The sequence below is a fragment of the Apodemus sylvaticus genome, chromosome 3 (genome assembly GCF_947179515.1).
Source record: "Apodemus sylvaticus chromosome 3, mApoSyl1.1, whole genome shotgun sequence".
In the NCBI taxonomy this organism is placed as follows: Eukaryota; Metazoa; Chordata; class Mammalia; order Rodentia; family Muridae; genus Apodemus; species Apodemus sylvaticus.
Window position 1 is genome coordinate 142,976,578 of NC_067474.1, and position 14,382 is coordinate 142,990,959.

Sequence of the window (14,382 nt, forward strand, 5' to 3'; positions counted from 1 at the left end):
GAAGGTGGCCCGGCTCCAAGCCCTTGCGCGGGTGGGGATCGCAAGGCGCCGGCACCAGGAGCGCTGAGTCCCTCTGGGTACCCCACCAATACATCTTCCCCCCGCTTCGATTGAACTCGGGGGGCCGCTCCCCTAGGACCGAACAGCCCCCTCCTCTCCTCACCATGCAACCAAGGCCAGAAGGAAAGGTGGAGAGATGGATGGAAGGAAGGTTCGCGAAGTGCCGCTGGGCCGCCCCCTCATCCCACCCCACCCCACCCCACCTCCATCCCCTCCCACCTTCTCCCCGCCCCCAGGGCCGCGGGGCCCGCGCCCTCCTCCCGCGGGTGATCGTCCGGCCAAGTGGGCGCGTCCCGCCCGGGCCGCCGGGATCTGGTGTCCGCTGCAGCTGGCAGTGCGGCGGGCGCCGGCACCGGCACAATCGCCGACGGCGCTGGCTATTAATAACGCTCCGGGCGAGCCCGGGGTCGCGCAGCCATGGCCAGCCCGGAACCCCTGCGCAGCGGGGACGGCGCCCGGCCCGCGAGGTAGGATCCTCCAGGGCCCGTGTCGCCGCCCGGTAGGACAGGGGGTTGCTGGGTGGGCTCCCATTCCCGACCCGCGGCCTCTTTCCCTTGGCTGTGGGTAGTGGTCATGCCCGGGTGTGGCACGGGGCGGAGCCTCCGGGGAAGGGAGATGGGAGGCCCTGACTTGGGGACCTGACACCTCCGGTGGTCTGAATTATACCCGGTCCACAGGCTGAGTGAGATTAATCCTATCGGGCTAGCAACCTGTCAAAATGTACTTGGCCTAACTGACCAAAGAGTTTAATTTTTTTTTTTTTTAAGTCTTATTATTCCCGTTGTTTCTCATTCACTTGTTAGCGGGGCTAGGGAGAAACCATTTGAGAATTCACCGCATTTGAGCCACTTGGTGCAGGGTTGGGCGCCTGCCAGCTTGAAGTTGAGTCTGTTCAGTCAGCTCGTTCTCCCTGGTGTGGCTCAGGGTGGAGGCCTAGAGGGGTTGCTCCCCTGGCCTAGCGCTGGGCCCTGGCTGAGCCCAGCAGTTGTCCACACTGGGGACTGTGGAGTCGTTTTGTCCCAGGTCACATTGTGGCCCGGGGACTTCCCAGGGTATCAAATTATGGGAATACTTCCTGGTTCCCCTGTTGTCACATGAGAGGCAAAGTTGAGCTGGCCTTAACACATTTTGCCTGTACTCCCGACACACACACACATAAGCCTGAAGCCAGGCACGAACTCTTGTTTGCATGGCTGACATGTAACATGCGTGTCCAAGTCACAGTCTGATGGACAACTTAAAGGAGTTGTCCAAGTCCTCTGGGACAGGGACAGAGTGGCAGAGGCCTTGAGGTCAGGTGCCCAGCTGGGCACTGTCCCTTTCTTGCTTGCCCTCCTGTAATCTGCCTCTTTGCCAGCTCAGGAGAGAGGCAGTTAGTTGAGGACAACTTCTGGTGCCCAGGTTGGTGTAGCAGCCCGGAACTCAGGAGACCTGGGTTCTATACCACAGACCTGCCACACATTTTGCCTGGGGGTTTCAGTTGTTATCTTCTTGCTTTCCAAGGGCCCCACAAGCAGCCCTATCTGTTCCCAGGACGTTTGCTCTCAACCAGGGGACAAACGTCCCTTTATAACATAAAGTCACTACTCCTGAAGACGATGTGCATTCACAACACCCTGAAGACACAGTGGGTATTGTGTGGGATATGGTACCAAGGAGATGGAGTTGGAGGATGTTTAGACATTAGTTAAGTAAACAGATTTTTATTTTATTTATCTGTTTTAGCCCTGACTGTTCTGGAACTCACTGTGTAGACCAGGCTGGCCTTTAACTAACTGAAATCCACCTGCTTCTGCCTCCTAAGTACTGGGATTAAAGACAGGTGCTACCACTGTCCAGCAACAGATTATTTTTTCTGGCTGGAAAAATGAACCTAGCACTATTTCCTGCATGCCAGGCAACTGCTCGCCCCCCCCCCTCCCCCAGTCACAACCCTAACCTGAGAAAGACGGTGTGACTACGATGTTTCAAAGAGCCTTTTAGGCTTGTGCTAAAAGGGCGAGGTTCTGTGGTTCCCAGGCTCCCTCCACTTCCAGAGCCTCAGGCGAGCCTCCGCTCTTCCACCCTTTGGCTTGCTGGCCTCTGCGTTGGGCATAACAGATGAGCAGCCCACAAGCGAGTATTCGTGTAAGTGCTCAGAATAGCGGGGTAAGTCACTCCAAGGAGGAACAGGATGCAGAGCGGAGGGCAGAGGTGGGCCTAGCAGCCGAGGCAGCAACTGCTCCTCCCGATGCCGCCGGCAATTTTACCTTTTCTGGTAGCTGAGGTTGGTGTTTTAGGGCAGCTTGGTATTCAGGAAGTGGCGTTAGATGTTGTAGGCTCGGAGTGGGAGGTGTGAAGGGCGGCCAGGCACTGGGCGGGTGACAAGAGGAAGCAAGCTGAGGCTAGAAACTCGAAGCATGCAGACAAAACCTCCATACATATAAAATAAGTAAATATTAAGAAAAGAGAGTCCAGGGCCAGCTTGGCCTACATAGTGAGTACCAGGCCACCCAGGGCTTTAGAGCAAGACGCTGTCACAAAGGCTTTGCAGCTGTGGCACGGAGCAACCTTGTTGTAGACAGGAAATTATGGCGAGGCTTAGCTACACAGAGGCAAGGCGGCGGGTTGGGAGGCTGGTACAGCCAAGCCATGGCAGAGCAAGCCTTTAATCCCGGCACTTGGGGGGCAAATCTTGTGAGTTCCAGGACAGCCAAGGGTATACAGAGAAACCCTGTCTCCAAAAAACAACAATACAAACAAACAAACCAACAGACCAAAAAGGCTAATACAAAACAAAGTAAACAGACCACGGCTTGGACAAGGGCCCTGACAGTGGATGGCAAAGGCTGGACAGGGCTGGTGACTTCCTGTAGTAAAGGTCAGTTTGCAGGGAGGTGGTTAAATGGAGCGGGGGGACTGTCCTGATTCGGAAGTGAGGAGAATTATAGGTCTGAGGGCCACTGATCTATGGTCAAGCTGACCTGAGTTCCGCCCCCAAACCCAGCACTGGAAGGAGAGACGTGCCTCTCACAAGCCGCTCTCTGACCTCTAGGTTTTTACACTGTGGCACGCATGCCTCCTTCCCAATACACACACACACACACACACACTAAATAAAATGTAAAAAGAATGTAAGTTTGAAATAGATCTCAACAATCACCTCATTCATTCACTTGTTATTTTGTTTGTTTTAATATAAGGACTCAAGGTCTCACTATATTGTCCGGGCTGGCCTGGAATTTGCTATGTAGATCAGACTGGCTTAGAGCCTACAGGGAGCCCCTTGCTTCTGCATGGAATTAAAGGCATGCATCAGAATGCTCCACCCACTTTTTTCCCTAGAGAGGAAGTAGGTTTTGAATATCTGGTGTTTTTTGGGGGGGTACCTCAAGCTCAGCTGCCCCAAATTATAGTTCTCATGAAGCTGGGGATATGGCTCGATATGACTGGGTAAGGCAGACCATCTGTAGTTTAAGCTTTAGGAGGGGTTGGGACTCCCAGGACAAGCTGGCTGGGAAGATTAGCCATAGCGGTAAACTCTGGGTTTGACTGAGAGACCCTTCCTCAGTGAATAAGGGAGAAAGGCCGTTCAGCAAGACTGTCAACATTAGTGTTTGGAGTCCATATGCATACATGTGCATGTGTACACAAACATGTATGAGCGCCCAGGCTGATTCTGAACTCTCTATGCTGGTAAGAATGACCTCGGACTTCTGATTCTCCTGCTTCGTCCTGAGCGTTGGGGTTCTAGGACTAGACATGTACTACCACAGCTAGGGATCAGTCAGCACTCTACCAACTGAGCTATAGCCTCAGCTATTACTTGTGTGTGTTCATATGTTTGCACATACGTGTGCATGTGTGTAGAGGCCAGAGGTCAATTTTGCATGTCCTCACCGGTTCTTCATAGGATCCCTCCCTGAGTCTATAACTCCCCAGTTAAGCTACACCAAGTCTCTGCGGTTCTCCTGTCTCTGCCTACTCAGTGCGAGGCTTGCAGGTGTTACCACAGCATCTGGGCTTTCCCGGGGCTGCCGGGATCCACACTCAGGTCCTCATGCTTGTGTGTGGAACGCAGGCACGTTACTGACCCATCTTCTCAGCCGTTTGGCTCTTTTGCCTGTTTGTTCATTTGTTTGGGGCTTTTATTTGGTTTTAGATTTAATTCTTTAAATTTGTTTTTGGCATGTATGCGGGGAGGGATGCATGGAGCCAGAAGAGCGTATCATCCCCCCACCCTCACCCCAAACTGGAGTTGCAGGTGGTTATGCTGGGAACCGAACGCTGGTCCTTTGCAGGGGCGGTCAGTGCTCTTTACCACTAAGTTTCTGTTATCCTTGAACATTGTGTGGAACTGTGGAACACCCAGCTGTGTCTGAGAGTAAGCAGAGACTAGCCAGTGTTGCTGTGGGGTCAGGAAACGGTGGGCTGTGTGTGGAAGAGGCAGAGTGGGGAGGGGAGAGAGTAGTGTCTTAGGGTTTCATTGCTGTGAAGAGACACCATGACCAAGGCAACTCTTTTTTTTTTTTTTTTTGGTTTTTTCAAGACAGGGTTTCTCTGTGTAGCTCTGGCTGTCTTGGAACTCACTCTGTAGACCAGGCTGGCCTCGAACTCAGAAATCCGCCTGCCTCTGCCTCCCAGAGTGCTGGGATTACAGGCGTGTGCCACCACCGCCCGGCTTCAAGGCAACTCTTATAACCGACATTTAACTGGGGCTGGCTCACAGGTTCAGAGGTTGAGTCTACTATCATCATGGCGGGAAGCATGGCAGTGTGTAGGCTTCAAGGCAACTCTTATAACCGACATTTAACTGGGGCTGGCTCACAGGTTCAGAGGTTGAGTCTACTATCATCATGGCGGGAAGCATGGCAGTGTGTAGGCCAGTGGTGCTGGAAGAGCTGTAAATTCTACATTTGGATTCGAAGGCAGCCAGGAAAAGGGTCTCTTCCACCCTGGGTGGAGTTTGAGCATAGGAGGAGACCTCAAAAGCCACCCCTATTGGTGACACACACTTCCTCTAAGTCTCTAACTCAGCCACACCTCCTCTAATAAGGCCAAACCTCTTTTTTTATTTTATTTTATTTTTTTTTTTTGAGACAGGTTTCTCTGTATAGCCCTTGGCTGTCCTGGAACTCACTCTGTAGACCAGGCTGGCCTCGAACTCAAAAATCTGCCTGCCTCTGCTTCCCAGAGTGCTGGGATTACAGGCGTGCGCCACCATCACCCGGTTAAGGCCAAACCTTCTGATAGAGGAACTTCTCAAGGGCCAAGCCTATTCAAGTCCCCACGCGTAGCTAAGAGAACCTGCTGCAGCTAACGGTGAGGTAGAGGCTGTGTTGACACATCAGTGGGGCACAGGATGCGCTCTCACGGCCCGCCATCTCTCTTGCAGGGAAACACACACGGAGGCCAGTTTTCCTCTTCAGGACTCAGAATCCCCGAAGGAGGCCAAGACCTTTAACCCAGAGGCCACTCTGTCTTTGGAGGGGACTGTGAACCTAGAGGACATTCTCTATCTGGGGGGACCGGGGGACTTTGAAGAGAGTCTTTATGAGGAAGAGTCTGAGAAACCAGAGCAGACACTGTTTATCGATGAATCAAGGCGGCCAGATGAGGCACTGGACCTGGAAGAGGCTGAGAGGCCAGAGGAGACAGAGACGCTGTTTGTGGAGGAACCCGTGAGGACAGACGGGGCACAAGTTTCTTCGGAGCAGCCTGTGGAGCCAGCTAAGAGCCCAACCGCCAGTGAGGGAGAAATGGCGGCCACGGAGGAGAGCCTTCCAGCTCAGCCCATTGCCAGCACGCAGGAAGAGCTCAGCGTGGAGGACCTGGAGCTGCTGGAAGGTCGTTTCCAGCAGTGTGTACAAGCTGTGTCCCAGCTGGAGGAGGAGCGGGACCAGCTCATCCACGAGCTTGTGCTGCTGCGGGAACCCGCCCTGCAGGAGGTGCAGCAGGTCCACCAGGACATCCTGGCTGCCTACAAGCTGCACGCGCAGGCAGAGCTGGAGAGGGACGGACTCAGGGAGGAGATCCGGATGGTGAAGCAGAAGCTCTTCAAGGTGACCAAGGAATGCGTGGCTTACCAGTACCAGCTGGAGTGCCGCCAGCAGGACGTGGCTCAGTTTGCCGACTGCAGGGAGGCACTGAGTACTCGGGCAGCCCAGCTCTCTGGAGAACTGACCCAGCTCCGAGATGCCTATCAGAAGCAGAAGGAGCAGTTGCAGCAACAGCTAGAAGCACCCCCGACCCAGAGCGACGGGCAGTTTCTCCAGGAGAGCCGACGCCTGTCGACACAGTTTGAAAATCTCATGGCAGAAAGTCGCCAGGGCCTGGAGGAGGAGTATGAGCCTCAGCTGCTTCGGCTCCTGGAGAGGAAAGAGGCAGGGACCAAAGCTCTGCAGGACACCCAGGCGGAGATCCAGGAGATGAGGGAGGCGCTGAGACCCCTGGAAGCAGAGGCCCGGCAGCTCCAACTTCAGAACAGGAACCTGGAGGACCAGATCACGCTTGTGAGACAAAAACGAGATGAAGAGGTTCAACAGTACAGGGTAGGCCCGTTGGCTGTGCGAGAGGCAGAGTTTTATTATGTAGTTCAGGTTGGCCTGGAGACCTTGGGAAGTTTGAGGCCTTCCTGCCTCAGCCCTCTGAGTGCTGGGACCATAGGTGTGTGCCACCACACCCAGCAGAGGTGACATCTTTTAGAGCAAGGGAAGTCTGATGTCCTTCTTTTCTCCTTCTGAGACAGGTCTTCTCTTTGTGGCCCTGGCTGTCCTGGAAATCACTCTGTAGACCAGGCTGTCCTCAAACTGCCAGATCCACCTGCCAATGCTTCCTGAGTGCTGGGACTAAAGGTGGGGCCCACCATAGCCAGATAGGTCTAATGTCTTTGGGGCTAGGGGTTACTTACCATCCAGTACTAGAGAAAAACCCATTCTTTGGGCCCAGTCGTTATTAATTTTATTTATTATTCTTTCATATAATATATCCAGACCAGAGCCTCCCCTCCCTCTGTTCCTCCTAGTCTACCCCTAACTCATTCTTTTCCTTTGTTCTTTATTAATTTCATTTGGTTAGGCCAGGGTTAGGATTTTACAGGTGTTTTTAGTCTTGGTTTACATAGCTGTGTGTGTGTGTGTGTGTGTATTGGGAATTCAACCAGGGTTTCATGCTTGTTAGGTAAGTACTCTACTAAGGAACCATATCCCCAGCCTTTTTTTGCATAGATGAGTACACTATTGCTCTCTTCAGACACACCGGAAGAGGGTATCAGATCCCATTACAGATGGTCGTGAGCCACCATGTGGTTGCTGAGAATTGAACTCAGGACCTCTGCAAGAGCAGGCAGTGATTTTTATTTATTTTTATTTTTTATTTATTTTTTTATTTTTTTGAGACAGGGTTTCTCTGTGTAATCCTGGTTATCCTGGAACTCACTCTGTAGACCAGGCTGGCTACGAACTCAGAAATCCGCCTGCCTCTGCCTCCCAAGTGCTGGGATTAAAGGTATGCACACCACTGCCCTGCTGCAGGCAGTGATCTTAAGCGCTGAGCCATCTCTCCAGCCCCTCTGGCTTCGATTCTTTTCTTTTATACACAATGAAACTGAGGCTCAGTGAAGTCCTTTGAAGTTGAGCCTGGCCAGCCCTAGGTGTTTCCCTGCTTCCTTTTCAAGTCTAACTGAACAGTGACTCATGCTTGGGTATAGAGAGGGTTAGAGCAGCCCTGTGCAGGAAGGAGCTCATTCTATGCTCTGCTGGGCACACTGACCCTCAGACCCATCGATCCGGCCTCCACCTTGAAGCGGTGTGGGGTCTGGGATGAAATCTCTCCGCAGTTTCCATTTTTGTACATGTCACCATATCCCTGTGTTCCAGTTATTTCTGATTAAGTGTGAGCCAGTTCTAACCCCATTTTAGAACAGAGCAGGATATAAATACTGAGCGGATAAACATTTACGTGTGCCTGCCGCTGCAGCAGGGCGTGCAGAAGGCAGGGGCTATCTTCACTTACCTCCTAGTCTACCACTCACCTTAGGGGACACAGCAAGACAGTGTTACGTGTTGCCAGGCGCGCTGAGGAAACCTTCCTGTGGGGCCTTTTACAGCCACGTTTTGGTTTATTTACAGACGTGTCAGGGGGCTCAGATTGGCCTCAAAGTTACCACCAGGAGCCCTGCTGCCTGTCTACCTCCCGTGTGCAGGCCTTTAGCTCACCCTTCTCTGTCTCAGCCTTCCAAATCCTGGGAGTATCGCTCATCATGTCTAACTTGTATTTTTAGTTTTTGAAACATATTTCCTTGGATAAACTTAAAGTCTTCCCTCAAGAGAAGTCTTGAAAATAGTTCCATTCACTTTGCTGAGTCTCCTATATAGTATTTATGATTTTTTTGTTTATTTTTTGGATTTTTTTTTTTTCAAGACAGGGTTTTTCTGTGTAGCCCTGGCTGTCCTGGAACTCACTCTGTAAACTAGGTTGGCCTTGAACTCAGAAATCCGCCTGCCTCTGCCTCCCAGAGTGCTGGGATTAAAGGCGTGCACCACTACCACTAGCACCAGCACCAGCACCACTACCACCGCTGCCGCCCGGCCAGATTTTATTTTTAATCACGTGTATCATTTGGTAAGAGCGCATGAGCACTGGGGCCCTCAGAGGCTAGAGGCTTGGGATCCATGAACTCAGAGGCAGTTGAGAGCTTCCTACTGGGGATCAACTGAATTCAGGCCCTGTCTGCTAAAGCCATGTACCCGGCCCTATGAATGCTGTTTGTGAGACAGGCTCTCACTGCTGAGTGTAGAGTGCCTTAATCTCGATTCCCCTGCCTCAGCCTCCTGAGTGCTGAGGTTTCAAGGCCTATGTCACCATGCCTATCCCAATTCTTTTTTGTTCTGAGAGGGCTCCTAAATGGTGTCTGCAGGTAACTGTTCCATTCTGGTTACTTTTCAAGGCTGTTCTGAGCTTCTTCAGTTGCACCTGCGCTCTTAGAGTCGGCTTGTCAACGCTACCACCCTCTCCATCTCTATCCATCCATTCACAGTTTCTACGTGTCTAGTATAATGGAGGCTAAGGTGCTGGCAAGAAAAGACAGGAAACAGTAAGGGATGAAGTGTTGCTGTTCTGAGTTTGCAGTCTGGGAGGGATGCCAGACAAAGCGAACATTTTCATTAAATCCAGACATCACTGCCGTTAATGGAGCTCTCCGAGTTGAGGGTGTAGCTCGGTGCCCGGGTGCTTGCTTAGGCCCTGGGTCTGACCTCTGGCACCGCACATAGAAAGAGGCCTGACATGGTGGCGTGCACCTTAATACCAGCATCCAGGATGCAACGATGGGTGGATCTCTGAGTTCAAGGTCAGTCTGGTCTGTATGTTCAACTCCAAAAAACAAGAAAGAAAGAAGAGAGGGAAAAAAAGGTTGCTTGAGAGACTCAATGAGCATGCTTCAAAGGGCTGAGCCCAGAGCCATCTGAGGGAGCAGCTCCTGTATGTGCTCATTCCTGCCTAGGGAGACAAGGGGGACTGCAGAGGATTCACAATAGCTAACGTGTACTAGCAAGTTCTCTATAGAGTTCGTTTACTTTATACCTCTGCAGGGTATGGAATGCTTGAAAGGTGTGCAGAGGGGCAACAGGGCTGTTGGTCCAGCGTTCCGCAGTTCCAGAGCGCTGGCCTGAGTGTGTAACCCTGAGTGATGTATAACACACTCTTTCCCTCCACAAAGTGTTTCGATTGGGCCTCGAATGTGTTCACTGACCGGTTAGGTAAAAGCGCTCCAGGCAGAGGGCACAGCTCATCTGAGAGCATGGGACGGGAGCCAGCATGGCTGAGCTGTAAGGAGTGAGAACGCAGGCAGGGCGGGCTGGAGTGGAGGGCGGCAATGATTTTACTTAAGGATTTCTTTCTCTTTGTGTGTATGCTGACTGGATGCCCTGCGGTCACTCCTTATACCCGTGAGACGTCTCTAACAGCATGGAGCTATGCCAGCACCCCTCTCTGCCACCAGAATTGGGACCAAAGATGTGTGGTCCCATTTGAGCTTGTTATGAAACTTCTGGGGATTTGAACTTACGCCTACATGCATTTGTATCAAATATTCAACTGCTGAGCCATCTTGCCTGACCAAGTTTCACTAAAGTCACAGACCCCTTCCCCCTCCACTCCAAATATGTTAAAGAGCACTTTTGATGATTTCATGCATGTATATATCCTGATCACAGCCATCCTTCCAGCTCTTCTTTCCCTAATCTCTGCCAACCCCTCCCTCTCTCCAGCAAGCCTTCCCCCCCCCATTCATGCTTTTGTTTTTGTAAATGTCACTTGGAACTGCGCACTGTCATTCTCTAACTGCAGAGTGCCAGAGCACTTCAGTTTGGCCTTCTCGGGTTTCACAGAGAGGTCACAAGAGTCTGAGGAAAGTAGCCTAGTAATGCGGAATGTGAGCCTGGAGCCAAGGCAAATCTGGCTCCTGCTCCCTCACAGGTAAAATGGGATTACACCTGATTTTAACCAAGAAGCCAAGAAGCAGAGGAAATGGGTTGGAGAGATGTCTGGTGTCTGAGAGAGCTGCTGCTTTTGCAGAGGTCATTCATCCCCTGTAGAGAGAGCAGTTTACACCTACCTGTGTAAATACTGTTTTTATTTGACTGTAGTAAATGTTGTCTGGGAGGCTTACAGCCTCTAGCTGCTAACCTAGGCCTAGTCCCGGAAGCTTCTCGCCTCTGTGCAATCTAATCCAGGCCCATAATGTTTCTAGCCTGAGATGCGTGGCTGACTAATAAGTTCATCCTTTCTAGCTCTTTCTTAACAGTGGCTGGCTGGTTCACACAGATGCTCTGGCTCAAATCCTCTCCAGGCTGACTGATTCAGTCTGGCTCCTGACTGCATTGCTCTGCTTGACCTGTCAATCTGATCTAATCTGACTCCTCCTTCCCTGGCTCATTCTGTCTTCACCTGTGTCTAGTTTGTTCTCTCACAACCTGTCTCTCTATAACAGTCCTGGTAAACTGTCTCCTCCCTCTTTTTTCTGTCCCTGCGCTGCTCTCATAAGTAGCTTCCCTTTCTTCTCTCTCGTCATGAGAGTTGGGGAGATCCTATGTCTCACTCAGTCATGTCTTTGATTCATCACTGGCCACTCAAGTAACCATCACTTTCAAACATGGGTGCTTCCTTCCAAACACAAGCTTTACTTTCATTGTTTGGGATTAAAGGTGCTAAGGGGTGAGCTGCACCACAATGAAAAACAGGTTTTTTTTCAGTACATAACCCAATTTTAGGGTTTACAGTGTGCTCAAATATCCTGCAACATTCTTGTTAACTACAGCTCTAAGGTATCCATGATCTCTTCTGACCTCCCTAGGCATTTCATGCACATGGTGCACATATACACTGAGGTACAGATGAATTCCTATGCGTTTTTTAAAAAATGGGATTGAGAGCCGGGTGTGGTGGCGCACGCCTGTAATCCCAGCACTCTGGGAGGCAGAGGCAGGCGGATTTCTGAGTTCGAGGCCAGCCTGGTCCAGGACAGCCAGGGCTACACAGAGAAACCCTGTCTCAAAAAAACCAAAAAAAAAAAAAAAAAAAAAAAAAAAAAAAGGGGATTGATAGACACTTCATAGGGCTGCATTGAATAAGCTAGTTATTATTTGTAAAGCTCTTGCAGTAGTGCCAGGCTAATACCTATATACTCTATTTTTTGAGACAGGGTCTCTCTCTAGTCTGACTAACCTGGAACTATGTAGGTCAAGCTGACCTTGAACTCTCAGAGAACTACTTGCTTCTTTATGCATTTTTTCTTTTGTAGACAAGGTTTCTCCGTGTACCCCATGGTCATTCCAGAACTCACTCTGTGGATCAGGGACTAAGCTGGCTGTATTTCAAACTCAGAAATCCGTCTGCTTCTGCCTGAACTGGAGGTTCAGATGCTTGTGAATCTTCTGAACACTGTGGGTAGTGCTTTAAGCATTGAGTGTTTAAGGGGCAGTGGTGGTGCATGCCTTAGATGCCAGCACTCAGGAGGCAAAGGCAGGTAGATCTCTTGAATTCCTGGCCAGCCTGGTCTACAAAGTGAGCTCTAGAACAGTAAGGAACAGAGAAACCCTGTCTCACAAACCAACCAAACAAAAACCGACAAACAAAATCCAAAAGACAAAAAGAAAAGTCCAACCCAACCAAACCAAATATCTCAAACCAAACATCTCGCCATCTCTCCAGTCAACACTCCCTCCACCCCCCAGACAAGAGTTTCTCTGTGTAGACCAGGCTGTCCTGGAACTCAGAAATCCACTTGCCTCCGCCTCCCAAGTGCTGGGATATACGGCGTGCGCCACCACCGCCGGGCTTCCCTTCTATTTTTTTTTTTAATGCTTTTCATGGTGTCTTTTTTTTTTTTATATTATTTAGGTATATTTTTTTCCAATGTATTTTTATTCAATATATTTTTTATTTACATTTCAAATGATTTCCCCTTTTCTGGTCCCCCACTCCCCGAAAGTCACATAAGCCCCCTCCCCTTCTACTTTTAAAGATTTATTTATATGAGCACACTCTTCAGACACCAGAAGACATCGGATCCCATTACAAATGGTTGTGAGCCACCAGGTGGTTGCTGAGAACTGAACTCAGGACCTCTGGAAGAGCAGCCTTCTCTTAAATGCTATTTCTCCAGCAGCCCCTCCCTCCTTTAATACCAGGTTCTATGTAGCCTTGGTTGGCAGGAATTGGCTGTGACTCAGGTCTTCCGTCTGCCTGCCCATTTCCCCTTAAGGAAGCCAGCTCCACCTAGCTCCTTGGCTTTTCCTCATGTGCCTGGTGATGGCTGACTGACTCAGCTAGATTGGCCAGAGAAGCCCATTTGTTTTCTTGACAGTGTGAACATATGTCACCAGTGTTTTCCCCCATGGACTCTGGGGATTAACTGAGGTTCTCATTTCATGTGGCTAGCACTTTAATGACTAAGCAATTTCCTCAGACAATATTCTATTTTTTAAAGTGTTCTTGAGACAGGTCCTCCACATAGCTGTCCTGGACTGGGGTTAAAGATGGGTGTTACCACCACATCGAGCCATTTCCTTTCCTTCCTTTCTTTATGAGATAGGGTCGGAAGACCCAGGCCGGCCTCTTAAATTGCTGTGGCAAAGGATGACCCCGACTCTTGGTAGAGTTCTGGGATTGCAGGCAAGCATCACTTTTTCTGTACTGTGCAGCACACCACCCCTCCCCATGTACTTTTTGTGCCTCAATCAAAACTGGGGCAGGGATGCCTTCCTTCAAATGCCACATTCTATCTGTGGTCCCCAAGGCAAGGCACTAAAAAAAAGATCTTTTGACAATTATGGTTAAAAGTGAGCTTCAGCAAGTATCCAGCATCATAGCCTCAGTACAATACCAAAGCTACCTCAGATCAGAAAAGTCCTCTAATAATAGTACATACCTCAAACTGATCCTCAGTCCTTCCCAACCATCATCCTTTTACAGTCTATCCCCTACCCCCAATACCCAGCGTTCCCAATGTTTGGACCATTTCAGACAAGGTTGCACACAGCTTAGGCTGGCCTGGAACCTGATTGTCTCCACCCCCAAAATGCATATCCCACGATGGTCAAACCCAGGTTTTATGAAGAGACAGCTTGCCAAGTGAGCTGCATCCCCAGCTGCTCCACCCCAATCACCAAGGATCCAAGCCAGACTTGCTCACCGCCTTCCTTTACTACCCGAAGACTCAAATAGTACTCAGCTGGTATCCTCAGCACCACACACAAGTTGCTATCCTACCGTCCACCTTCAGAGTGTACCACCCACGACACCTCTTAGTCATTCCTCTGTCCAGTGCTGGGTCATAGGGTGCTGGCATGTGCTCTGCCCCAGAACTGTTAACTCTAGCCCCTTTGTTGAGGCTTACCTTTGGTTTTAGTTGTGAAGTGATTTTCAAACCTTAAAGTATTTATGAAGTGCAGATAAATCCTTTTTTAAAAACAAAATCCTTTTTTAAAAACAAAACTTCCAACCCACAAGTTAACAACAACAACAAAAAGACCTTACTATCTCTTAAAATAGAAAGTAATGAATTATGAGGAATGTCAGCAACTGATAACGCACTAAGAATACCAAACCCCTGAATACACCTTTTAATTTCCTTAATTTACTCACTTTGTCTTGCCTGCATGTTTATATGTACACTTCTTGTATTCTCTGTAGCCAGAGAGGTGAGGAGAGGGATTCAGAACAGGAGCCTAGAGCTAGTTACCAATGCTTGAGAGTCATGTGGGTGTTAAGAGTCAAACCTGGACCCTCTGCAAGAGCAACAGCGTTCCTACCAGCCGAGCCATGTCCTCCGCTCACCTTTCA

The 14,382-nt window shown here is 50.1% G+C and overlaps 1 protein-coding gene across 3 annotated transcripts in view; it reads left to right on the forward strand.

Annotated features, from left to right (window-relative positions):
• Positions 1-14,382, forward strand: part of Sync (syncoilin, intermediate filament protein) — an 18,548-nt gene continuing 4,166 nt past the window's right edge. For 2 of the 3 annotated variants that reach the window (XM_052177452.1, XM_052177454.1), the window contains exons 1-2: positions 312-527; positions 5,435-6,590. In XM_052177452.1, the coding sequence (XP_052033412.1) occupies positions 478-527; positions 5,435-6,590 (1,206 nt within the window). In that variant the 5' untranslated portion in view covers positions 312-477. Of the gene's footprint in view, positions 212-311; positions 528-5,434; positions 6,591-14,382 lie in introns of those variants that run through there. The other variant, XM_052177453.1, reaches the window with a different exon arrangement.